Source organism: Lissotriton vulgaris, chromosome 8 (assembly GCF_964263255.1).
Source record: "Lissotriton vulgaris chromosome 8, aLisVul1.2, whole genome shotgun sequence".
Lineage (NCBI taxonomy): Eukaryota > Metazoa > Chordata > Amphibia > Caudata > Salamandridae > Lissotriton > Lissotriton vulgaris.
Genome location: NC_141696.1, coordinates 328,345,050 through 328,370,450, shown reverse-complemented (window position 1 = coordinate 328,370,450; position 25,401 = coordinate 328,345,050). Strand labels below are relative to the sequence as shown.

The following is a 25,401-nucleotide window of genomic DNA, read 5'->3' as shown; positions in this document are numbered from 1 at the left end:
AGCATCACAAAAGATCAGTGGGTGCTGAATATACTGCGCAATGGATATGCGCTACGTTTCCGGAAGAGACCACAACCGATTCCTCCAAAAAAGACTCGCTCGTACCATCTAAACCTCCTCAAAAGGGAGGTGAGCGTCCTCTTAAAGAAAAACGCAATCGAAGAGGTACCCCCACCCCAAAGGGGGAGAGGAGTGTACTCAAGGTATTTTCTAGTCCCCAAAAGAGACCAAGAGGACAAGTTAAGACCGATTTTGGATCTTCGAACCCTCAACAAGGTGGTGGTCAAAGAGAAGTTCCGCATGCTGGCACTTCATCAGATATGTCCTCATCTACAGATTGGAGATTGGATGTGTTCGGTGGATTTACAGGACGCGTACTTCCACATTCCTATAACACCAGGTCATCGGAAGTACTTGAGGTTTCTGGTAGGGAACAAGCATTACCAGTACAAAGTACTTCCGTTCGGACTAAAGTCCGCACCAAGAGTGTTCACCAAGTGCATGGCAGTGGTAGCGGCATGTCTACACAAAAAAGGTCTTTTTGTGTACCCATATCTAGACGACTGGCTCCTGAAGAGTCCGTCCCCTCGTCAAGCCACCAAAGGCTGTCATCTGTGTCTTCAACAACTGCACAGGCTTGGGCTCCACGTGAACACAGAAAAGTCAGTCCTTCATCCCACGCAAACTATCCACTATCTGGGAGCAGTTCTAGACACAAATTTAGGAAGAGCGTTTCCTTCGCAGGAGAGACTATCTTCCATGGGGCAGAAATGCAGAAAGTTACTTCAGTTTCCTCGTCCAAAGGTGCGAGAAGTAGCGTCTCTACTGGGCTCCATGGCGTCCTGCATCTTCCTAATTCCAAACGCCAGGTTGAGGATGCGACCTCTACAAGAGTCTGTGGAAGATCAGTGGGACCAAGCGACTGGAGATTGGGAGGATCGAATCATCCTATCTCAAGCAGCACTGACCTCAATACAGTGGTGGACTCGCCCTCGGAATGTCTTGCAGGGAGTCCCTTTTCAGCAACCTCTTCCTTCGCTATCTGTGGTAACGGACGCATCTCTGGAAGGTTGGGGTGCTCACATGGGTCATCTTCAGATTCAGGGTCGCTGGTCGACCAACCTTCAGACATACCACATCAACATGCTGGAACTTCGAGCAGTGCATCTGGCGCTCAAAGCGTTCCTTCCAGCAATCACAACGGACAAATTCCTGGTTCAGACGGACAACACTACAACTATGTTCTATCTGAACAAGCAGGGAGGAACTCGGTCTCGCCCTCTGTCTCAGGATGCCCAGACAATCTGGCACTGGCTTCTGGCTCGGGGACTGTCGGTGGTGGCAGTACACCTTCCAGGCAAGCTAAACACAAAAGCGGACGCACTCAGCAGGCACTTCGAAGATCAGCCAGACTGGGTGCTAAACGACGAAGTAGTCGAAGAACTCTTCCGTTGCTGGGGCCGTCCAGACATAGATTTATTCGCGGACGACGAAAACGCCAAATGCCACGCCTTCGCGTCCAGGTTCCACCGGCCAGGGACACAAGGGAACGCTCTCCTGCTGGAGTGGACAGGAATGTTCGCCTATGCGTTTCCTCCTCTGGCACTGATTCCGAAGGTGGTGGCCAAGCTCATCAGATCGAGCATGTACATGATCCTACTTGCTCCGGATTGGCTGCGACAATGGTGGTATCCAGACCTATTACATCTGTCGCTGTGTCCACACAGACGTCTGCCGTGCAGGCCAGACCTGTTGAGCAAAATGAACGGGAGGATCCTGCATCCCAACCTCCCGTCGCTGAACCTGACTGCATGGCTCCTGAGGTCTTGCAATACGGACTCTTAAATTTGCCTCCAGAATGTATGAATATTTTAAGAGAGGCAAAGAGACCTTCCACGAGGGCGTCTTATGCGTTCAAGTGGAAGAGATTTTTCATTTGGTGTAAGGACCATGGCTTTGATCCCACCAAAGGACAAGAAGAGGTAGTCCTCCCATACCTCCTTTACTTAGCGACATCAGGGTTGAAATACGCTTCTATTAGGGTTCACCTATCTGCCTTAGTAGCGTACAGAAAATCACCTACACAAACATCGTTTTTTCAGGTCCCAGTGGTTAAGGATTTCCTTCAGGGATTGAAGAAGGTCTATCCCCCTGTGAGAAATCCTTCTCCTCCCTGGGAGTTGAACCTGGTTCTCTCCAGGCTGATGTCTACACCGTTTGAGCCTATACACAAGGCCTCCTTGCAGCATCTCACTTGTAAGGCGGCCTTCTTGGTGGCAATAACCTCTGCTCGCAGGGTTAGCGAGATTCAAGCACTCTGCACCAAGGAACCTTACACTGTGTTTCACCACAACAGAGTGGTAATGAGGGCTCACCCATCTTTCCTTCCAAAAGTGGTATCGGATTTTCATATAACCCAAACGATTACCCTTCCTTCGTTCTTTCCTAACCCATCGACCCCAGCTGAGAGGTCGTTGCACTCGTTAGATCTTAAACGGGTGCTAAAGTTTTACCTAGAAAGAACGAAGGGCACCAGAAAGACAGACCAACTCTTTGTCAATTATGGTTCAATGAGAACCGGGTTTGCAGCAGCCAAAAGGTCCATCTCCAGATGGATTGTCTCATGTATCAAACTAGCATACCAGCTGGCTGGCAAACCTTTGTTACAATCACCCAAAGCTCATTCCACTAGAGGGAAGGCAGCCACAATAGCATTTTTACATGACATTCCCATGTCAGAAATTTGCAAGGCTGCGACATGGAAATCAGTCCATACCTTTACAAGGCATTATTGCCTAGAGTCTGATTCCAGAGCGGACTCTCAAGTAGGGCAAGCCTCCTTGAGAAACCTATTTGGGTAGAATAAGGCCTACTTTTGGGCCTAAGACTATGAATGTTACCTGTTGATTACTTTGCCCGCAGGGATGAGGTGAGGCTCGCTACTCTATTCTAATGCTTATGACTATTGATGAGGATCCCCTGGAAGAGAAGGATTAGTTACTTACCTGTAATCCTAGTTCTCTTCCAGGGGTATCCTCATCAAAGTCATAAGCAACCCTCCCGCCTCCCCGGGCAAAGGACTTTGTTTATTAAATAGGAGATGTTTTAACCTGTTATTACCATGGTTTGGTTTTCAGTCTCCGAAAAGAACAACTGACCTAACTGTAACCCCTGAGGCATGATGGGAAGCTAGGGGCAGAGGTGCCTTAAAGGCACAGCGTCAGTTTTGGTACATGCAGCTACAGGGTTAGCTTTTCAGTCTTTTTAGACTGGGTATTTGCAATGCAGCCTGGGAGCTGTATATGCTTACAGTGTGTTATAAGAATTTCTACTGCTTTCTAAGCATTAAAACAGTTTCTAAACAAGCATTGGTGTTGTTTCTCATGTTTCTAATGCTAATACACATGTATGGTTGAAATTCTTCACAGCATATTCCAGCTCTACTGTTTTATTTGGCTGCAATTGCTTATTTTTATATATATATAATTTATATATATATGTATATGTATATGTGGGGCACATATAATATATTGTTTCCGGGGTCCCGCGCATGGGCGGGAATATTTGATGAGGATACCCCTGGAAGAGAACTAGGATTACAGGTAAGTAACTAATCCATACTCCCAGTATACTTGCTTCAATTGTTACTTGGAACTCAGGAATAATGTTTGCCATTCGCTCCAATAGGATAGTAGGCCAAGTTTGCTAAACACGGTCTGGATATGTCGGAACCAGGGTAAAGTTACAGCTCTGTCAAATTCGAACAATTCCCTAAGGCAATCTCTGTAATATACTCATTTGTTAGTTGCCCACAATCTCATTCAATAGGGCATGTGCCTCAGAACTACTATATGCTCTGCTTGTTTGACATTCAAATAGTTAAACATGGGTGTTAGTGGTGTTGATGATGGTAAACCTAGTAGACCGCTCATGAACTTAATTTCGCACAGAATGAGTTGTTTTGGGCTATGCCCTACAACTTGGCACCATATATGGATGCTGATTGAGCCTTATGTTTGTAAATCTCCAAGGCCTGTGTAATCGTTTTTGTTGTAGATGTTGGATATTTCTTAGTGATACCCCTTGAGCCAATTACAGGGGCCGCTTTTGCGTAGTTTATTTGTGGGGTCCATGTTAATCTAGAATCCAATGTAGTACCCAAGTAATTGAAATTTGATACGTGCTCTAATTTTTGCTTGCCTACTGCAATGTTTTTCCTAAAAGACCTGTGGGATTTTATAGCCATGTTCTTGGTCTTACTGCTGTTTATTTCTAGTCCCTTTATAGCACAGTATGCGCTGAAGGTATCTAGTAAATTTTGGAGACCCGTTGGCGTCTGTGAGACCAAAATGGTATCATCTGCAAAAAGTAACAAATGGACAGGGATTCCACAGATCTTTGGAGAGTCGTGACTACACTACTTGAGGAGGTCAACAACATCATTAATATAGAGTGAGGACATGGTAGTTGCAAGTACACACCCCTGCTTCACTCCTCTGTTAATAAGGATTGATTCAATAAGGTCGGCATGCGGAACCCAACAGACTTTGGTGTAGTTGCAGCTACCACCAGGTTCTTTAAAGAGGCCCATAATGGCCCTCTTGGAACAAGATTGAATGCTGCCCTTAAGTCTATGAATGAAAAGTACTTGTGCCCGCCCCTTATTTTGATGTATTTCCACAGGATGCATAATTGCCTGAAAATGTAATTGATTGTTCAAGTACGGGTCCTAAACTCCGCCTGGTAGGTTGCAAGGATTTTGTTATCGTACATCCAATCATTCAATTTATTCAGGACTTGCCTGTCATAGATTTTTCGCATTGCATCTTTAAGGCTGATTGGCCTGTAGTTTCCCAATTTGTGCTTGCTCCCGTTCTTGTAAATTGGGACTATATCAGCCTCTTTCCATGTGGAAGGGACTGGTGTTCCTGATGCTGCTGCGTTACTAATCAAATTTACATAGGGAACCCAAACTCATTTATCGTGTATAAGCAAATCTCCTGGGATTTTATCCAAGCCAGAAAATATCAATTGCCTCTTCCGTTTCTTCTAGACTGAAGTGGGTCGTATATGCCCTGTGTCTATTTATGCAGCCATTCTCGAGTCGTTGTGGGTCTTGGGAATACTCCATCGGTTCAGAATAGAATTTAGTGAAATGTCGAATCCAAGTGGCAGGATCCAAATAAGCTCCTTGGAAGTAGTTGCTTCTTTGCTTTCATAGGCAGATATTTTCCAAAATGTAGTGTGGTCTTTGGACTTTGCCGCTTGGAATAGGTCATTCCAAATTGTCTCCTCCTATCTCCTTTGTGCCAAAAGTAGTGCTCTTTTATAACTAGCCCTGGCCTCTCTTACCACTAATGCGTTTACTGTCTTCAGGACTTTAGGTAAGAGCTTCTTAGCCTCTTTGCATTCCCTAGTGCACAAGGGATCTCTTCCTCCCCCTTGTCTGTTTTTTGTGTTTGGCAATTTAGTTAAGTATGGCCTTAGATTTGTTGCCAATGACTGATGTATATCCATAATTTGCATTCCTATGGCAGTGGGAACACCATGTGGGCCTACCACTTCAGAGAAGGCATTATCAGTATTGGCTTGGGTCTCTAGATTATTCAGTATGCGAAGCCATTTAACGGTCCTGCAGTTGTTCCCAATTGTCGATTGTACTGACAGTCAATCCCTACCTATTGATCTTGTTTCTGAGAGACAGCCTAGCATTTCTATGCATATTGGAAGATGATCACTGTCTTCTCCATTATCGATTTTAAAGGCGACTATCCTATTCCATGTTGTTATAATATGTAGAACATAGTTTAACTTTGATCGGCCAGTGTCCCATTTGAATGTATATAAGCAGGTGTTATTGATGTTATCAGAGCTAATCCTGCCATTGCATGCCCTCAGACCGCGTTCTAACGTGAAATATACCAAATGCATAGTTGCAACCGTGCATGGGACTGGTGGGCCTGCCTTTAATTGGAGAATGCCTCTCACCATGTCCTTATTTTCCATTTATGATTTCAGGCCATTTATTGGCTCATATGTACAATTAAAGACCTATAATAATTGTCCCTTTGGGGGCTATATTTTTAAGAGCACTGTCTGTGACTCAAAAGTTGCTTCTATTTGGTCTGATATACACATTAAATAGATACAATAGAGTTTTATTTTTTGTGCTTAAGCTTACTCCTAGGATATCTATATGGTACATGCTAACATAAGCATTTAGTGCAATTTTAATGGATAGAACCCGCCCCCCTGATGGTCTACCACTTGATGAGGGAATTGCGTTAACGAGAAATGTTTTGCAACCTAGTTTATGTGGTGGATGTATTAGCCGAGTCTCCTGAAAGAGGGACAGATGGAATCGATCAATATACTTATGCCAGTGAGGATCTAATAACTTACATTTAAACCCTGCCACGTCCCACAAGTTCAAGATGAAGAGCTCTGAGTGAGAAGTTCTAGGGAGATTCAGTATCAGTAGTGATATTTGACTTCCCACTTCCGTTGCTCCGTGCTACTTGGTTCGTGGTCCTGTCCACATTTACAGCTAGCACTCCCTACAGATTTTGACCCTGATCATATAATGGTTTTATGGTGCTGATATCAGCTAGAGTTGGTTGGATTAGTCAATCTACCGCCTCAGGGTTCGCCATGTTTTGGCCGTGGGTTGCTTCACTGGTCAGAGCATGGTGGTTCTCATTGAGTGATCTGAATCAGAGAATAGTGTCTACAGCTTAAACCTAATAGTCGATTTTAACATTGCACTAGATCTTAGATCTATTGCAATCAGGCCATCCACTATTGTTTTGTCAATAACAGAAAGGGCGATTGTGCGATTATTCCTATTCCCATTTTATAACACTATGTCTGATCGCCCGACCGACAAACATTGGCAATTATGTCTAATCCAATGGAAACCATTATTTTAAGGGCATCCCCGGCTTCTTAGCTTGATTGCCTAAACATTGGGACATTTGTTAGATACAATCTTATGTTTACTAGTTTTATTTGTGTGTTGGCTATTTTTTAAGTCTGAGTTTTCCCTCTATTGAGTCGTGCTACTTGGCATGCATTAATTTCCCATCTGGTAATTATGTAGCATGTATTGCTGTGGCACTCTGGGTGCTATGATAAATATCATGCGTCCTTTGCCAATAGGCTTATGGCGTGGTTGTTATGATGGACAATGTTCTAGTATACCTAGATGTGTGTCTTTGATTTTGTGAGTGAAGTTGTTTGGCTCGCGTATCCCCCTCTCCAGCCATTATACCACAAGGTGGTTCCCGTCGGCCCTTTAATTGTGCCATCAGGGAACTGGCTAAGCCCTTTAGACACAAGACTTTGGTGGTGAAGATATGAATTCTCTCTGACAGTGTGCTCATTCTTGCATCATTGCATCTGTACATGGGTTTCAGAGGTTGGACTATCTCTACTCCCGCCTAGGTCTTCTCTATCATTGGTGTTGGCCCTTGAGTTGCTGGACTGGGATCACTTGGATTTGCCCCTGGGACTATGCTGTGCTGTTATGTGCTGTGCTTATTGGCTCCTTATCTGCCAAAGGTGTGCATCTATTTGTGCAAATAATTCCAAGGGTGCACCCTTCCTTTTTTCCCTGATCTCGTTGGAGTATGACTTGCTTTCTCTCTGTGGAGATTGGCGGATGTCTGTGCAGTAGCCCCTGCAATTATGTCGGTGGGTGGACCTACTCGGGGAAGGGTCCCTGACACTCAAGCACATTGTCAGGCCCTACCCCCTTGCATAGAGCAATGTTATTTTTGCAGTTGGTACTTTGCCGAGCTTAGCCTTCTCAGCCAACGTAGACATCACCACTCTAGTTAGGTCCTCTATTTTGGACATTGTGCAGCTGTCACCTGTAGTCCTAACTATTTTTGGTGTTTTCGCCTTTCCGATTGGCGCTTCAGTTGCTTTGCATTTCACCATCCCTTTGTCTGTGACACAGAATGCCCACTCCCACCAAGAATACTTGTGTTTCAGATACGAAACTTGGTGATATGGGTCCCCAGGGTCTCCCCCACAACACTATGAAGAGCACTATAAACTCTGTATATCCGCTAGTAATGCAGTATATAAATTATATTTTGTGTTTTAACAAGGCACTTCCTGTACAACACACAATAAGTATGTCAGTTTTAAATCAATCTTGGGAAAACCCCCAATAAAGTTTCTAAAGAGTAGATGCTAGCTGATAATGTTGTAATATCTAGTACGCCTCAATGTGCTGCTAAAAAAAGGTTATTTTCAAAATTAACCCTCTAGCATAAACCACAGTGAATTATACTTCAGCACATCTTTGCAGTCACTGACTTATAAGTATTTGCACCCAGCCCCCACCGACTCATGACAGCAGGAACATGAGTAGCTTGAATATGGTAACAATGATTAGTACCAATCCAAATGTGAGGCAATCAGCAGAATGCAACGTTGACGGTAAGTCACCACTCCCTATGACTTCCTGGACGTATGTAGTCCCTGAATGCCAAAGTAGGGGTTAGTTATTAAATAAGCAGACGGCAAAAGTCAACCAAGCGCAAGACACACAAACAATTTCCCTGCTCAAGGATCAGTAGAGCAAATCTAAAGGTGAAGGGACCACAGGAGCACATGTAAGGAAACATAACCACAGTACCTGTATTGACTCCCAAATATTACTTTTATTTCAGTTAAAAAAACGTTAAAAGTAAACAATAAAATTAAATGTCCTACTTTATTTTTCGTAAAACTATAAAATAGCACATACATTGTTATTATAATAATCATCAACAGCATCATTCAGTGCTTGGTTCTTTAGGATTAGTAAAGTGGTGTGTGTGTGTCTGTTTGTTTGTCTATCTCACAGGAAAATAAAAGCCAGAATGAACACCCAGCTCGCGTTGGGTGGTAATGCTGTGCAGGTCCACTTTCCTGCTTGCATATCATAAATGTTCTTTGGGTGGTACCTGGGCAGGAAGCAAAGCGAGCTAACACCATAGCAGGTTACTCTCCAATGTAGTTTTGTTTTCGTCACGAAAAGTGATGCATTTCGACTTAGATGAATCAAGGCTATATCATTCCAAATTGTACCATTTAGCCTCAGTTTAACATAGAAAAGGTTATAAGGCCTATCCTCATACTCTGCTGCAGATGGGGTTTCTAAAATTTGCTAAAATCACTGGTTCAACACCAAGATTTTTCAGAAGTCTTGTGATCTTTTGTACACTTATGGCATGGGCCGCACCCCACCTTGAAAAGTGTTCCAGCCCCAGTGCAAATCCCCATCTACAACTTTTGTAGGCCGATAAATATCTTTGCCATAGACCAATATCGAAGAGTGTGGTCAATGTTGTAACCTTAACAAACAATTGCTGTTAATACTGAAAAAAATGAGTCCCGCCCCCTATCCATTAAAGCTAGGTGGGTAGCAAATGTTTGTCGTTCTAAAAATTAGGGCATGGTTCCAAAATGTTTTAGAATCAGTGCAATATAGCATTACCTCGCTGCTGCTTTGTAAAGCAATCTTAAAATACCTGTGTTTACTTAAAATATTTAATCACTGTTGAGTGGCCCTTTATAGAATAAACAAGGTTTTATGAAGAGTATGCTCTTTTTAAGATTCCTATGTCATCAATGCCATATACATAATATGCATGTTTCATTGCCACTACGCAATTTAAGGGAGCCTTTCATGATGAGATTGTTCCTGATAGTTTTTTAAATAAATATTATATTAAGCATACCTGTACCAAGAATCGTTATGTTTCTAGGTTTGCATAATTTTTACCTTAACATGTTGTACATATGATGGAAATGTAGATCCAGACGTTACCAAGGAGACAACTCACGTTGTGGCAAACGTGGAGAACTTGAGTCAAGGAGAGGTAATTCAACCACGTTGTAAAACAGCTATATATTTTTATTTCATTCAGTAATTTAACATTTCTGCTCTGTTGCCTTGTTCTGATTTTTGTTGCTATGTTTTCTGTTTCTGGTTCTTGTGAATTTGAAACAAGTGGTTCAGCGGGGATTCAAATAATTATTTTTGCATACAGACTAAAGAGGGCTGTATATTGGAATGTGTAAGTCGCCACTTTCGTTCTGCAGTCAAAACATTTCTATTCCCACAAGTTTTGAAAAACACATTTTGTGAAGACTAGACATGTGAGAAATTAAAACCATAAAGAATAGGGCCCATTTCAAATATGTATTACTGTAGAGTCACTGTTTAAAGTCTTGCCCAATACCTCTGTTGGAATGAGGAAAAGTCCTCATTCTGTTCCACAGCGAGTCCATGGCATTCGGGATATGATTCCTACATTTAAGGCTCACTCCTGTGTCTCAGTGAGATGGTTTTGATGTTTCTTGGGCTCATGGCCTCGCACGTCCTCCCCGACCTGCATACCCAGCACCAAGGTTACCTCTCTGACTCTGTCCAGATCTAGTAACAGATGGCTCCGGACCTCATGTGGTGGCAGACTAGCGCCAGCCTGTCAGTTGGTAGGTCACTCTTCCTTCTCCGCCCGGGTGTCACAGTTGTAATGGATGTGTCATTAGTGGGTGGGAGAGGCCACCTTGGGAATGTGAATGATCAGGGGCCTCTAGTTTTCAGCAGAGAGCCATCTCTGTATCTACCTTTTGTTTGTTGGGTGGGAATGACTGGTGCTGTGAGCAGAGGCAAGATGGCGGCCGCTGCGGTGGCCGAGTAAGGTGCTTGCTCCCTGCTCCCCGGTTGGAAATGGAGGTGGAAATCTAAGGTGTTCGCGCATCAGGCTGTAATCCGGATTTCGCTCTTGGAAGCTCTGCTCTACCTGAATCTAACAGCTGCAGCACAGACTGGCTTTGCTGCTAATCTGCCGAGAGTTTCTTTTGGGAAGTTGGCGGCTGTGTTGGGAGGAGAAGTGCCGTGCGTCAACTACACGCCTATGCCGGCGGTTTCACTCAGTAACGCAGGGAGCTTTCTTGTGTGTATGATAACTCATTTTCTCTGCCTTGGCTTCACCCGAGTATTTGTGTGGCGGCTCCCTCCCGCCTTTCCGGGGTTGTCAGCTTACCTGTGCGGGGGTGCTTGCCTACAATCAAGGATGCCGCCCAAACCTACTTTGAAGCCCCCTAATACCAGAAGCGGCAAAACGAAAACTGGTGCAGAGGAGAAAAACGTGGGGGAGGAAATACAGTAGAGCGGCCTGCACTCAGAACTGGAACTGAATTCCAACAAGCATTTACAATGCAATGGTCTCGGCATTATTAAAGGTAGAGCTATTGGCATTGCTCATGACTTTTTTTTAAACCATAAATAAATAGCATTGTCATTTACAATGCCAATAGCTTAATCGCTCGCAAATGCATGACCTATTGCATTTACACCCACACAGAGCCACACACAAAGCCACCCACACACACATACAGAGCCACCCACAGTCATTCACATAGAGCCACCTACACAGAGCCACCCTCACACAGCCAGAGCCACCCACACATAGAGCCACTTACAAAACAAGATTCAGGCACACAAACACACTTATATGGCACAACAGAAAGGAAAGGCGTCCCCTGCAGTGGCCTGGTAAGCAATGCTTTGGACTCGGCACTTTTTTATTTACAAATTAAGCACTGAATTACTAATAGGTTGTGGGTGAAGTGGGATCTGAGGGGAATAAAAACAGTAACTGTAGTGCCTTTTTTAATAGAAACACTTTGGAGCATTTTCCTGCATATTAAATATCTGATGTTAGTTAAGCTTAGTAGCTATAATGGCGCTCCATGTACTGACCCCTGTAAGCATAGAAGGCTGAACTGATTTTGAGGAGATGTGAACCCGTAACTTTCTTCCTGCCTCTTCTATGACATTGTGACCCTGCCTGCCTGTGTCACGAAGTCACGTTGTTCTTGTGTGGTCGGTGTGTCCACGACTGTCTGATGTTGCCTACCTCTGACTGTTGCTGTGAGTCTGCCCTTCCATCTTCCTGTCTTTTCTCTGACTGTGGGACCCTGTCAGAGTCTCACTGAGTCAGATTGTTGTTTTGTCAGCCTGCGTGTCCCATGACTGCCTGACAGAAAGACAGGAATGAAGGAGGGGTGAAGAGACTGAAAAGAGAGAAAAAGGGAGACAGGGAGAGAGAAAAGCGCAAAACGAAGTGAGAGACAGAGGAAGTGGGAGGAAGGGTAAACGAGAGAAAGATGCGGGGTAGGGGAGAGAGGGGGAATAATTTAACAAGATGGGTAGAAAGAGGGGAAGTGGGGGCGCTGCTAAAGAGAGCGTGATTGATGGGGAGCAAGAGAGGTGGGAGAAGGAGGCAGCTCCGAGGCAGAGAAAGTAGTGAGAAGAACATGGCTACGAATAGAGAAACGGTGATGGAGGTGTGGGCGAGAGAAAGGGGCGGGCCCAGGGGGCGACAGACTAAGGATGATGCAGAAGACGGCGGAGAGAGAAGGAGAGGGAAAATATAACACAAAAGAAGGAATGGAGAGGGAGTCAGAAAGAGCGAGAGTGGAGGAGAAAGATGTTGGATAGAGAGACAAAGGATGAGAGAGGGATGGTGGAAAGGGAGAGAGAGAAACTGGGGTATTGAGGTGGGGATGGATGGATGGATGGATGGATAAGTGAAATGGTGGATGGATGGATGGATTCTGTACTGGAGCCAGAGGCTGAAATATAAGGAATGAGAAATGGAAAATGAGAGGAAGGCGGGGTGGGGTGAGGCGAAGCTCTGCAGCACACAGAGACTCCCGAGGGGAAAAGATGCATCAAAGATAAACGGCATCCGCCGAAGAAAACGGAAATGTGAGAAGGATAAAAGGAGAGAGGAATAAGGCCGCGTGCAGCAGCAGCAGATGCCGACGCACCACGGCGGGCTCGGGCGGTTGCCCCAGCTGCAGGAGCGCCTCATAAATAAACAATAAATAACAGAGGCGCTGGCAGGGAGACGGCACCGCCGGCTGACAGAGAGGCACCAACACACCCACGCACAGCAATACCGACGTGCAACGCCTCCCAGACACGGCAACACACACCCAAAGCCTCGCGTGTCCACAAGAGACACGCCACAAAAGCAGCGTCACGTGCGTAAAAAACTACACAGCAACACACCAGCAGCCTCCCTGGTACAAAGAGAGAGCCACACAACACAGACAGGCGCACCAACACACTGCGTAACTGTCAGTGGCAAAACGCTCCCTCACACAGCAATACTCAGCAATGTAGACACCCTACCACCTAGCAGTACTGCCATGCGGCGCTACACAACACACAAAGGATGACAGACACGCCCACACACCAACACACTATTTGGTGCACATAGAAACACACAACAAACGTGCTCACAGAGCTACAATGATAGTCAGTCACTCAAACCAAAACTTAGAAATCATCAATAGTACAAAGAGACCTTCACACAACACTCACACAGGCGCACCAACACACAAGATAACTGACACAATGCACACACACAGCATTACTGAGCAACACTGTTGGACTTGGCCCGCAGGGCAGGTTCACCCCTAGACTTTTTGCCTTATTTGTGACCCTGTGTTAGTGATTTTTGGGTCTCTGCGCACTTTCCCCTGAATCCCAGAGTGAAAGTGCGTGCGTGTAATATGTCTGGCCTGCCCTCCCATAGGAATGCATGGGGAATGTGTGGATCCCTGGTAGTTCCTGATGCGTGGGGAGTGCAGGCTCGAGTTTGGTATGCCTGAACTCGTGAGAGTGAATGCTGCAAGATGGTGTCTGCGGCATGTATGTGTCTAGTTGGGAAGTGCTACTTCTGGACATTGAGATATGTGTACAGTGAGGGTGCTGGAGCGTGATTGGCTGGAGCTGGCTGGCATGCCAGGCTCCAGGAAGTCTGGATGGGTCTGCCCGGTGGTGAGTGGGAGATTAGCATGAGTGATGTGTGGGAGGAGTGTACCTGTGTCCTGGATGGGCTGGGTTTTCCCCACACAATGCTGGCTCCGCCCCCCTGTGGTGTGTCTAATGACCCTAGCCTCCCCAGTGAAAGGAATGGGTGGTTGGGCCATCAAGAGTGCTCCAGAACCAGCTGCGACTGGTTTTCCCCCCACCCTGCACATTGTAACAAAGGATTTGTCAGTATAAGAAGGGGCTGTGTCCCCACTGAAAATGTTCTTCTTTTGGAATCCTGCCAGAGGGGGCTTGTGCCGCTGCTGGGGCCAGAAGGACCGCCACTTGGGGAGTCTCCCTGCCTGGAGACCCAGTGTGCTGGCTCTGGCCCAGCCTTGCCCCCCCTGCCTGCCTCCAGCCCTGCTGGAGCCCTGTCCTGTCCTCCAGTGCTGGGGAGCACTGAGGACTTCTTTCCTGCAGCCTGAGAGCGCTGCTCTCTGCCCTACAGCGCTGGGAGCGTGGAGATCGCCTGCCTAGCGCTTGGAGAGCGCTGGATTTTACCCCCAGCGCCTGGGAGCGCTTTTGTTGCTGTTTAGCGCTTACGAGCGCTTACTTGTGCCTGCAGCGCTTGGGAGCGCTGTGGTCTGCAGAGGCCGGTGCCCACCCGGCCTCCGATCGCCCCGTGTGGTGAGTTGACGGCGCGGGTGCCACCCCGCTCATTGCCGCGGTACTTTGCCCGGTTTTAATTGATCTACGAGGGAGCCCACTCCTCGGATCATCTGGGAGCCCGCCTGCCTGCCTAAAGCGAGCCGCCGCGCTGCCCGCGGCGACCCGGAAGTGAAGGGATTGTCGTCCAATCACCGCGCGGCCCGGGAGAGTTAACCCGGAAGTCCCGCCTCCCTCGCCGAGCCGAGAGAGGGCCTGCCGAGGCTCCCCGAGAGGAGAGGAGAGCCCCGGGACCAGCGGGAGAGACCCGCCGCCGCTGGAAAGCCAGCGCCTAGACCGGTGAGTGCCTGCCTGCAGAGGAGGGGGGGAGCGTCGGGACACATTGCCGGTGTCCGCCCCGCCCCCTCTCTGTAGCGCGACCTCGCGCCGGTAGCTGTAGAGAGCCCTGAGAGGCTCTGAGCGCCCCACGAGCACATCGAGTCCCCAGAGGGGGGACTCCCAAAGAGAAGCGCCCGTGTGTTTCGAGCCTGAGGGCTCAGGGAGCATCTCCACGTTTTGGAGCCACGAGGTGCCCCGGGGGCACCAGCTGATTTAGAGCCCAGCGAGGCTCGTGGCCAGCATCATTGCTTTGGGTCCCCAGAGCAGGGGACCCCACAGCCTAGCAAGGCTGCACCCTTTTGTTGCTGGAGCCCTGAGAGGCTCAGCAGCACCCTTTCTTGTTTAAGAGCCTGAGAGAGGCTCACCAGTGCCACAGTGGTGGTTCTTTGAGCCCAGAGAGGCTCCAACTTTGTGCTAACTTTCCCTGCTCCAGTTGTCCAGCACTTAGTGGACAACTGCCACGTTTAGGCCCTGACATTGGGACACCGGGACAGTCACAGGTGGTGACTTGTGAGTATGGGGTAATGGTTATTGATTCTGCACCGCTGAATGTATTACTTATGCGTCATGTGCCTTTACACCTCTGAATGTTGATACATCATGTGTTTTATCCTTGCACCCCTACAGGTAGTGTGACGTGTAGGTGGTTGTTTTCTCCCTAGTACAGGTGGTGCTAGAGAGGTCCTGTTACCAGTGATTACTGGTTGTATGCTCTACTGTTATATTTTTGTGCTACAGTAATTATTTCTAAAAGTGCTGATACCCTTGACAGTGGTCCAAGTGGCCCTGTCCTGTACAAATATCCCTTGTAAATTCCGCCCGTGCCTGTTGGCACTGTGTAATAAGATGTGTGTTTTATCTGATGTATATTTTTATAATACAAAGGCTATTTTCATATAACCTTGTGTGGAGTGTTTCCTTGTGGTGGGCCTTGGGTGTTGTTGCTGGGGTGCATGCGCAAATACTTAACTTACATCGCCTCCAAGTTTAGCCTTGACTGCTCGCGCCACGTTACCTAGAGGGCGAGTGGGGGTTGCCTTGGCGTGTGACTCCCTTGCCCTGACTTTAGAAATGGCGATCCCTGACTGACCTCGACGCGAGTCTTGGCCGGCCAGGGTCCCGGGTCTAACATTGGTGGCAGCGGTGGGATAAGAATTTGTGTTTGCATTGTACCACAGTAGCAACTGGCCACCACAAAGCTCTGCATTTTAGATGACCACATTTTTGGGGATTATTGTGTTTTGGTGAAGTTCCATTATTGCTTCTCCTGAAGAGTGTCATTTGATAATTGTGTTCAGTACATTTGTCCCCCGCCCTGCTTCCAGAGTTTGGTACCTGTGTCACATGTGGTCAGGTTGAGAAGTCAGGGGTTGTAGAAACTGCCTTACCGATCCGAGGGGAGGGTGTGTGTGGATGAATGGTGTGTTTTCCTGGACGCATGAGTGAGTTCTTTTCCTAAGGAGAGTGGAAGTTTTGGAATTGTGTACTTTTACTTCAGATTGCTAGTTCCCTTGTGTTGCACGTGTCTGTGAGCATCCTGTCAAGATGGAATCTCCTTTTAACCTGTGTGACCTGTCTAAGTACAGTGTGCATGAGTTGGTACGGTTATGTAAGGAGAGAGACATCCCAGTGAGTGAGTCAGACACCCAGTCCAAGCTTAGGGATAACATGATCCTGTGGCAGAAGAGTGACTGGGAGCGTGAGCACAGTGAGAGGGAGAGGGCCCGGACCGCACACCATGAGGGTGGTGGGTCTGAGGGGAGCCCTGAAGAGTCTGATGTGGAGAGTGAGTTTGACAGTGGATGGGCGCCAGCAGAGAGTGAGTACCCCCTAGATAGGGAGTCCCTTGCTGGGTCCCGTGTCAGAGATAGCACCCCATCCCTTTCCCTGTCCCCAGAGGAGTGGATGGATAGGAGAGAAGAGAGGGAGCACCAGCTGGCCATGGAGAAGCTCAGGTTAGAGTATGCCTGGAAGATGGCGCAGCTGGGTGTGAGTGAGCGGATTGCAGAGGCTGAGAGGGCTTTGGCCAGGGAGAAGATAGCCCTAGAGTGTAGGGTATCCCCTGACCGCAGTCTTAATTTTCTGGATCCCCCAGGGAGGGTGGAGTCCAGTGGTGGCAGCTATGTAGAACCCAGTGCGAGCAGTCCCACTCCCAGTTCCCCCAGTCTGGTACCTGTTTCCCCAGAGGAGGAGTTAAGGTTGAAATTCAGGGGCAGTAGGAAGCTGCCTCACCAGTCGTGGGAGGAGTTTGAGGATGAATGTTGTGGGACACTGTTTGATTGGGTGAAGGTTAACACGAGAGATGATTTTGATGTCTTGTTTGATCTGATTGTCAAGGAGCACCTGCTCAGTTGTTGTTCTCCAGGGTTGCGCACACACCTGTTGGGGTGTGGATTGTCTGAGGCATGTGAGCTTGCAGATGAAGCGGACCGCTGGGAGAGTGCGAGAGGTTCTGTACAGTCATTAGAGAGTGAGTCCAACAGCAGTGGTACAGGGAGCTTCCAGCCCAGCGTGGTGGAAGAGGCTCAGTGTAGCCCAGCTAGGTCCCAGTATAGTGAGAAGGGTGAAGGGGCTGACTGCCTGGCTCAGTGGAGCAGGAGTCAGGGGGTGCCTGAGAGCACCCAGAAGCCCGAAGCCCTGTCTCAGAACTTGGGTGGTTTCTTGAGGGAACACCAGGTTGGGGACCTAGGCTGTCCTGTTAGTACACTTGAGGAGGATCTCCTAGTGTCTAGGGAACCTGGAGTGTCTGTAACTAGAACTCCAGGGGTTCCAGTGTCCGGCAGTGTCGCTCCAGTTGGGAGGGCACAGAAGTCTGAAATGAGGAGTGATTGGGGGACGAGTTTCCCAGTGGATGCACCAGTGGACCAGAGACTAGCCAGTTGGGCTAGGTCTTGGGTGGACCCGGGTGGCGCCACTTCTGGTCTGGGGGATCTTTGCGCCCTGTCAGGTGGACAGGAGGCGGGAGATCTGCGCCAGACAGACCGTCACACGACACATGGGTCATGTGTCAGCCTCAGGGGGATTGCGTGTGAGTCCTCAGAAGTCCTGGAGTGCCAGGCAATTATTCCACTAAAGGTTTTAGACCGGAGGTTGAGAGGCCAGGTGCAGGTTCGGCCTGACCTGAAGGGTAGGACGACTGTAAGCAGTGTCCTGACCGGTTCTTCCAGGGGAACTTCTCCAGTTGGGAGAGGGCAGACCTCTGGAAGGGGGTGCAGAGGGTGGGAAAGCCCACCTCTGACCCCGGCGCAACCTGAGGGGTTAAACCCTGGGTTGGAGTGGCGTTGTAAGGGTACCCCTCGTAGGAGGAGGAGGAACCCTGGAAGACGAGGTAAGGGGAGAAGAGCCTTCCCTGAGACTCCTGGTCCGCCTGAGGTTGTAGACCAAAGGCTGGTGAACCAGTGGCAGTCTAGTCCTGTCTTGCAGACAGGGAGAGTGGAGAATGGACACTATGTGCCAGGGGTTACGACCCCCCGCTCTGCGAATTGGCAAGGACCGGTGGCACCTGGGTGGCCCAGGGCCTGGTCCGGGCCGCGGACAGCTGAGGAGTACCAGTGGGGTAGCCCAGTTGGTCCTTACAGGAGCTTTAGAAGGAACCCTAGGGGTTCACCGTGGCATAGAACAGGAGAGTGTCCCGGCAGTGGCGGGCCTGCGTCCGTGTTCTATCGCCCCAAGCAGGAAAGTCCATCACGGTGGTGATTGTTCTCCCCAGCGTTTTGGCTGGAAGGGGGTTGTGTTGGACTTGGCCCGCAGGGCAGGTTCACCCCTAGACTTTTTGCCTTATTTGTGACCCTGTGTTAGTGATTTTTGGGTCTCTGCGCACTTTCCCCTGAATCCCAGAGTGAAAGTGCGTGCGTGTAATATGTCTGGCCTGCCCTCCCATAGGAATGCATGGGGAATGTGTGGATCCCTGGTAGTTCCTGATGCGTGGGGAGTGCAGGCTCGAGTTTGGTATGCCTGAACTCGTGAGAGTGAATGCTGCAAGATGGTGTCTGCGGCATGTATGTGTCTAGTTGGGAAGTGCTACTTCTGGACATTGAGATATGTGTACAGTGAGGGTGCTGGAGCGTGATTGGCTGGAGCTGGCTGGCATGCCAGGCTCCAGGAAGTCTGGATGGGTCTGCCCGGTGGTGAGTGGGAGATTAGCATGAGTGATGTGTGGGAGGAGTGTACCTGTGTCCTGGATGGGCTGGGTTTTCCCCACACAATGCTGGCTCCGCCCCCCTGTGGTGTGTCTAATGACCCTAGCCTCCCCAGTGAAAGGAATGGGTGGTTGGGCCATCAAGAGTGCTCCAGAACCAGCTGCGACTGGTTTTCCCCCCACCCTGCACATTGTAACAAAGGATTTGTCAGTATAAGAAGGGGCTGTGTCCCCACTGAAAATGTTCTTCTTTTGGAATCCTGCCAGAGGGGGCTTGTGCCGCTGCTGGGGCCAGAAGGACCGCCACTTGGGGAGTCTCCCTGCCTGGAGACCCAGTGTGCTGGCTCTGGCCCAGCCTTGCCCCCCCTGCCTGCCTCCAGCCCTGCTGGAGCCCTGTCCTGTCCTCCAGTGCTGGGGAGCACTGAGGACTTCTTTCCTGCAGCCTGAGAGCGCTGCTCTCTGCCCTACAGCGCTGGGAGCGTGGAGATCGCCTGCCTAGCGCTTGGAGAGCGCTGGATTTTACCCCCAGCGCCTGGGAGCGCTTTTGTTGCTGTTTAGCGCTTACGAGCGCTTACTTGTGCCTGCAGCGCTTGGGAGCGCTGTGGTCTGCAGAGGCCGGTGCCCACCCGGCCTCCGATCGCCCCGTGTGGTGAGTTGACGGCGCGGGTGCCACCCCGCTCATTGCCGCGGTACTTTGCCCGGTTTTAATTGATCTACGAGGGAGCCCACTCCTCGGATCATCTGGGAGCCCGCCTGCCTGCCTAAAGCGAGCCGCCGCGCTGCCCGCGGCGACCCGGAAGTGAAGGGATTGTCGTCCAATCACCGCGCGGCCCGGGAGAGTTAACCCGGAAGTCCCGCCTCCCTTGCCGAGCCGAGAGAGGGCCTGCCGAGGCTCCCCGAGAGGAGAGGAGACCCCCGGGACCAGCGGGAGAGACCCGCCGCCGCTGGAAAGCCAGCGCCTAGACCGGTGAGTGCCTGCCTGCAGAGGAGGGGGGGAGCGTCGGGACACATTGCCGGTGTCCGCCCCGCCCCCTCTCTGTAGTGCGACCTCGCGCCGGTAGCTGTAGAGAGCCCTGAGAGGCTCTGAGCGCCCCACGAGCACATCGAGTCCCCAGAGGGGGGACTCCCAAAGAGAAGCGCCCGTGTGTTTCGAGCCTGAGGGCTCAGGGAGCATCTCCACGTTTTGGAGCCACGAGGTGCCCCGGGGGCACCAGCTGATTTAGAGCCCAGCGAGGCTTGTGGCCAGCATCATTGCTTTGGGTCCCCAGAGCAGGGGACCCCACAGCCTAGCGAGGCTGCACCCTTTTGTTGCTGGAGCCCTGAGAGGCTCAGCAGCACCCTTTCTTGTTTAAGAGCCTGAGAGAGGCTCACCAGTGCCACTGTGGTGGTTCTTTGAGCCCAGAGAGGCTCCAACTTTGTGCTAACTTTCCCTGCTCCAGTTGTCCAGCACTTAGTGGACAACTGCCACGTTTAGGCCCTGACATTGGGACACCGGGACAGTCACAGGTGGTGACTTGTGAGTATGGGGTAATGGTTATTGATTCTGCACCGCTGAATGTATTACTTATGCGTCATGTGCCTTTACACCTCTGAATGTTGATACATCATGTGTTTTATCCTTGCACCCCTACAGGTAGTGTGACGTGTAGGTGGTTGTTTTCTCCCTAGTACAGGTGGTGCTAGAGAGGTCCTGTTACCAGTGATTACTGGTTGTATGCTCTACTGTTATATTTTTGTGCTACAGTAATTATTTCTAAAAGTGCTGATACCCTTGACAGTGGTCCAAGTGGCCCTGTCCTGTACAAATATCCCTTGTAAATTCCGCCCGTGCCTGTTGGCACTGTGTAATAAGATGTGTGTTTTATCTGATGTATATTTTTATAATACAAAGGCTATTTTCATATAACCTTGTGTGGAGTGTTTCCTTGTGGTGGGCCTTGGGTGTTGTTGCTGGGGTGCATGCGCAAATACTTAACTTACATCGCCTCCAAGTTTAGCCTTGACTGCTCGCGCCACGTTACCTAGAGGGCGAGTGGGGGTTGCCTTGGCGTGTGACTCCCTTGCCCTGACTTTAGAAATGGCGATCCCTGACTGACCTCGACGCGAGTCTTGGCCGGCCAGGGTCCCGGGTCTAACAAACACGAACACACTAACACAACAGTACAGCTATACGGAGCTACATAACCTCATGGATGCATATAGAGAGCATGACACGGAACACAGCCCCACACACAGCGTCACACGCGCACCAGCACAGCTACACCATCACTAGTACAGTCACACAAACAACTTTAAAGACACTGACACTCGTACACAAACATGATTGACCGTTACACAAAGCACACACTGTGTTATAGAGCTTCGTTTCGTTTATTGCTTAATAAATAAAAGCCCTAACAACATGCAGGCAAAAAACAATAGAATGCAATAATGACGATAAAATCGCTTGGCTTGACGACACATTACAAGATTACCTCCAAAAGGCCCTGTGTATATGTTTACAGCATTATTGATTAACGCTGACCCACAAGCAAACAGATGTACTGCCACACTGAACTACACAACATGCAAAGTATCAAGGTCTCACCACGTACAGACACACACACCCCGCACACAATGCATCACGTGCACATGCAAGTACACACGGCTGCACACGGCCAAAAGTACCGCTGACGCAGACCCCGACCCCCCCCCCCCTCCCCACACCCCATAGGACGATATCACTGGTACTAAAGCAGCAATGCACTCAGCATAACACGTGCTCAGTGTCTCTGACAACAATACACTCACGGTGTCAAGGGTACACACACGTGTAGCTACACAGCATCATTGACTCACGCTACTGAGCACACAAAGCGTCACAGTTACGCCAACACACTCAGAGAGACACTGGTACAGGCACACACGCAGTCCCATGACAAATACAGCGTCGCTGACACGTGCACACGGAGTTGTACAACATTCCTAAACATGTACCCTACATAGAGACACACACAACGCAAAGTAAAGTAACACAGACAAGCCATCATACCTGTGGCGTCACTCACACACAACCAACACACGGATTGACTGACAGAGAAGACGGAGAGATACACAACACTAAAAGTGCCACTGACAAAGACATACGCCACTGATACAGAACACCGATATACTCGCAACATCGCTGTCAGACAGAGCCACACACTGCTTCATTTGCACATCCAATGAGGGAGAGAGAGAACACAAAAACCTTCACTGATACAGACAAACCCAGATACATCACTGACAAAGAAACGCGTACACGCTCTCCTCACTAATAAATAGAACAGTGCAATACACCTACACAAGTGTCACGGACACACCTACAGACAGCATCTCATACACTAACACACGTCATTGACACACAGCTACACAACATAGTGCTACTGAAACCGATACAACAATATGCTTCCAGCGTAACACACAATAACAGAACTCGCATGGTATTATACCTGAGCAGTAACACAGGCGCAGCATCCCCGACAAAGACACACAACACAGTACATTACACACAACCACACAGTTAAAGGACACAACAGAACAGCCTCTTTGATACAAACACACCTGCACACTCACTGTGTCGCTAATGTGCCACAAACTGCACACATAGCAGAACCGAGGAAAACAAGCACACTAACACATCCTCAAGTGACACAAGGCACAAAACACCAGCTGCATCTCCGACGGCAAGGCAGTCGCCATTCATACCTCTTCCCTGACAGCAACAGACACACCAAAGTATCACAGACTGCAACGCTAACAAAACACACATAGCATTCCTATCATTAACACGCACGCACAGTAACAGACATGCTAGCACACGTACATTGCTACGAAGACACAGACTCACACATAGACAGCAACAAGCCAAATGTTGTACTGCCAGCGCTAGGAACCCGGGCACAGTTTAAAACCCCATTTATGGCATCACTGAATAGCACAGACATTCATCAACACATACGCGGCACAACCAAACGATCACTATCCCACTCGAAGCAAATAGAATTCCCCAGTGACGCGCAATCTGCTTCAACAACACAATCACATCCTCGAGTCCAACCCGCGCCCAGAGCCAGAGTAAAGGCCTTACTCCGCCAGAAAGGCAGAGCTCCCGCGGCCCCTACACCAATCCTCCTCTCCGTAGACGCCCAGGCGTGGAGAAAGCTCGGAGGACGAATTACTCCAGAGGCGGTGGCGGCGAAAATTACAAACCGCAGCGACTCGTAGGATGTTTTGATTAGCACGCGCCAAGAATTAACAAATGGCGGGACAGCTTATCTGGTGAAGCGGCGGCGGTGCCCCCCCCCCCCCCCCCCCTCCCCCCCCCCCCCCCCCCTTCATGATGACTGTTTGCCCTGATGGTGTTCGCACCGCATAGGACTAAAGAGTTTCCGAAATGAAAATGACCCTCAGACAATTTCTTCGTTGACTAATGCCACCAGGGCCTCCCCACTGGCGTGAGGAAACTTGAGGGCCCCCCTGCAAGGTACGTGGAGGTCCCCCCTCCGGACTCAGGCAGGATCTCTCCGGCCAGAGGCCTGGGCTGAGGGGGTCCCCAGGAGTGTGCATCCCCCCCCCGCACTGGAGCTGCTGGACATGTGTTGTGGTAAATATTTGATTTACCGTCCTAATTTCTATGCAGGTAAGTACTTAATCAATAATAACTCAATCGGAAAGAAAGAGGCAGAGTCCGTGGTGTTAGAGTTCTTTGGGGTTTTATTCCTTAAAAAGGAATGGTTCTAGAACTGGATATCATGTTCCTGCAACCACAAGGGTTCAGGAAGGGATAGAGCAATAATTTATTGACAATACATAGCTTATATACTTAAATCGTACAGTAGAAACCAATACAGTAGGCGTAACAGCTGAGAGAAGCAAGATAAGAGCACACACGTGGTAGTGATACGTAATGAGGAGGCGTGAACTAGGCGTGAACATAGAGGTGTGTGCTAGAAACGTCACAGATAGGTGTCACAAGTGGGTGGCACAAAGCAGAATGTTGCAATGTCAGCAAAAATCTGAGGCCTGGATGCGCGCGCAGCTGCATGACGTGTGATTGACGTGAAACCAGAGGGTGCAGGGGACTTGACATTTACACGGGCGGAAAGAGACAGAAGTCTGGCATGTCAGATCAACTCGTACTCTATCATATCTGATATCTGATGTTTAGGAACTATATTATCTAAACGGAAAAGGTCTCTGGGGCAGAAGCTATTCTATACTGACTGTGAGTGCGTGTATAAGCGCCTAAGTGTCTTCATGAGAATGCGAGGGGCATGGGCCTACCATGGTAACAGAGGCTATGAATTACTTGCACGGAGACAGTGAGGCCGGGCCCTTTGCTCTGCAGCTGGGGGGATGTTTACTTAAACTAGTAGGCAGGAATGCATTTTCGAGGAGCGGAACAGATAATTCGAAGGTTGAAGTCAGTCTTGGCAGGCAGAAGGTTGAGCTAAGCGCCATGAGCCGCACAGGGATTAAGGCAGAGGTCACGGGTACAGAGACAGCCTGGGCTGAGGCTTTCAGAGTCAGAAGGCAGGAAAAAGGCTCGATGGCAGAATTCAGGGCCTACTTCGCCAGAGCTGAAAAACGTGTAAAGTTCACCACAAAAAGACGTTGGCATAGCATACTCAGAAACGGAATATTCAACCCATTCAGGGTGGGTCTGAAAGAGGACATGTTAACGTTGGACGCAAATGTATTTGCGTCTTCATAGCTGGCACAGGAGGGAAGTTACATGCACTTTAAGCTGGTACATGGAGACGGTGGGGTACACGCTAGGGAACACAACTTGACCATAACATTTATATTTCCTCAGTGTTACGCCACTGGGCCTCGTACATAGCACAGTGAAAAGCGTTAAATGTGTTAATGCCACAATTTGCACCCTCACACTGTGTAAGGATGAACACTGAGCAATAACAACTGATGTAATTTAAAAATCTGCCGTGTCAAAGAGGCGAATCTTGCACTCTGACCCCCACGGTGGGCTCCTGATCGGGCTGCTGGACAGAAAGTTTCCATGAGGACTCTCCGGTGAGAATGAGATCGAACAGAGGCGGTGCTTCTGGAGTGACGTCCATGGAAGAAAAGAGTCCAGACTACACCTATTGCAGGCATGCCTGTCTCCAAGTCCCTTTTCCAGGAGATCTATGCAGTGTCGTTAGGCAAAATGACTCCAGTAGAATCCACAAACCAGCGCAAAATCTACCACGTGCCAAAGACGCAATAAAACCCACAACACCATGTGCTTATAAACACCGCACCCCACATACCCCGTGGGCCCCAAAGCAGTGCAAGAAACCCCTTCTTTCAACATTATTGCACTTGCCGTGTTCCACTGGTGTCCCGTGCAGAGCACCCAACGTGCCAT

At 49.1% G+C, this 25,401-nt stretch overlaps 1 protein-coding gene across 2 annotated transcripts in view; it reads left to right on the top strand.

Moving 5' to 3' along the window:
• The window catches only part of CHD1L (chromodomain helicase DNA binding protein 1 like), a 392,592-nt gene that overhangs the window by 344,283 nt on the left and 22,908 nt on the right, over positions 1 to 25,401 (top strand). Inside the window, exon 24 of one of the 2 annotated variants that reach the window (XM_086934085.1) lies at positions 9,794 to 9,875. In XM_086934085.1, the coding sequence (XP_086790211.1) occupies positions 9,794 to 9,875 (82 nt within the window). The remainder of the gene's footprint in view (positions 1 to 9,793; positions 9,876 to 25,401) is intronic. The other variant, XM_086934086.1, reaches the window with a different exon arrangement.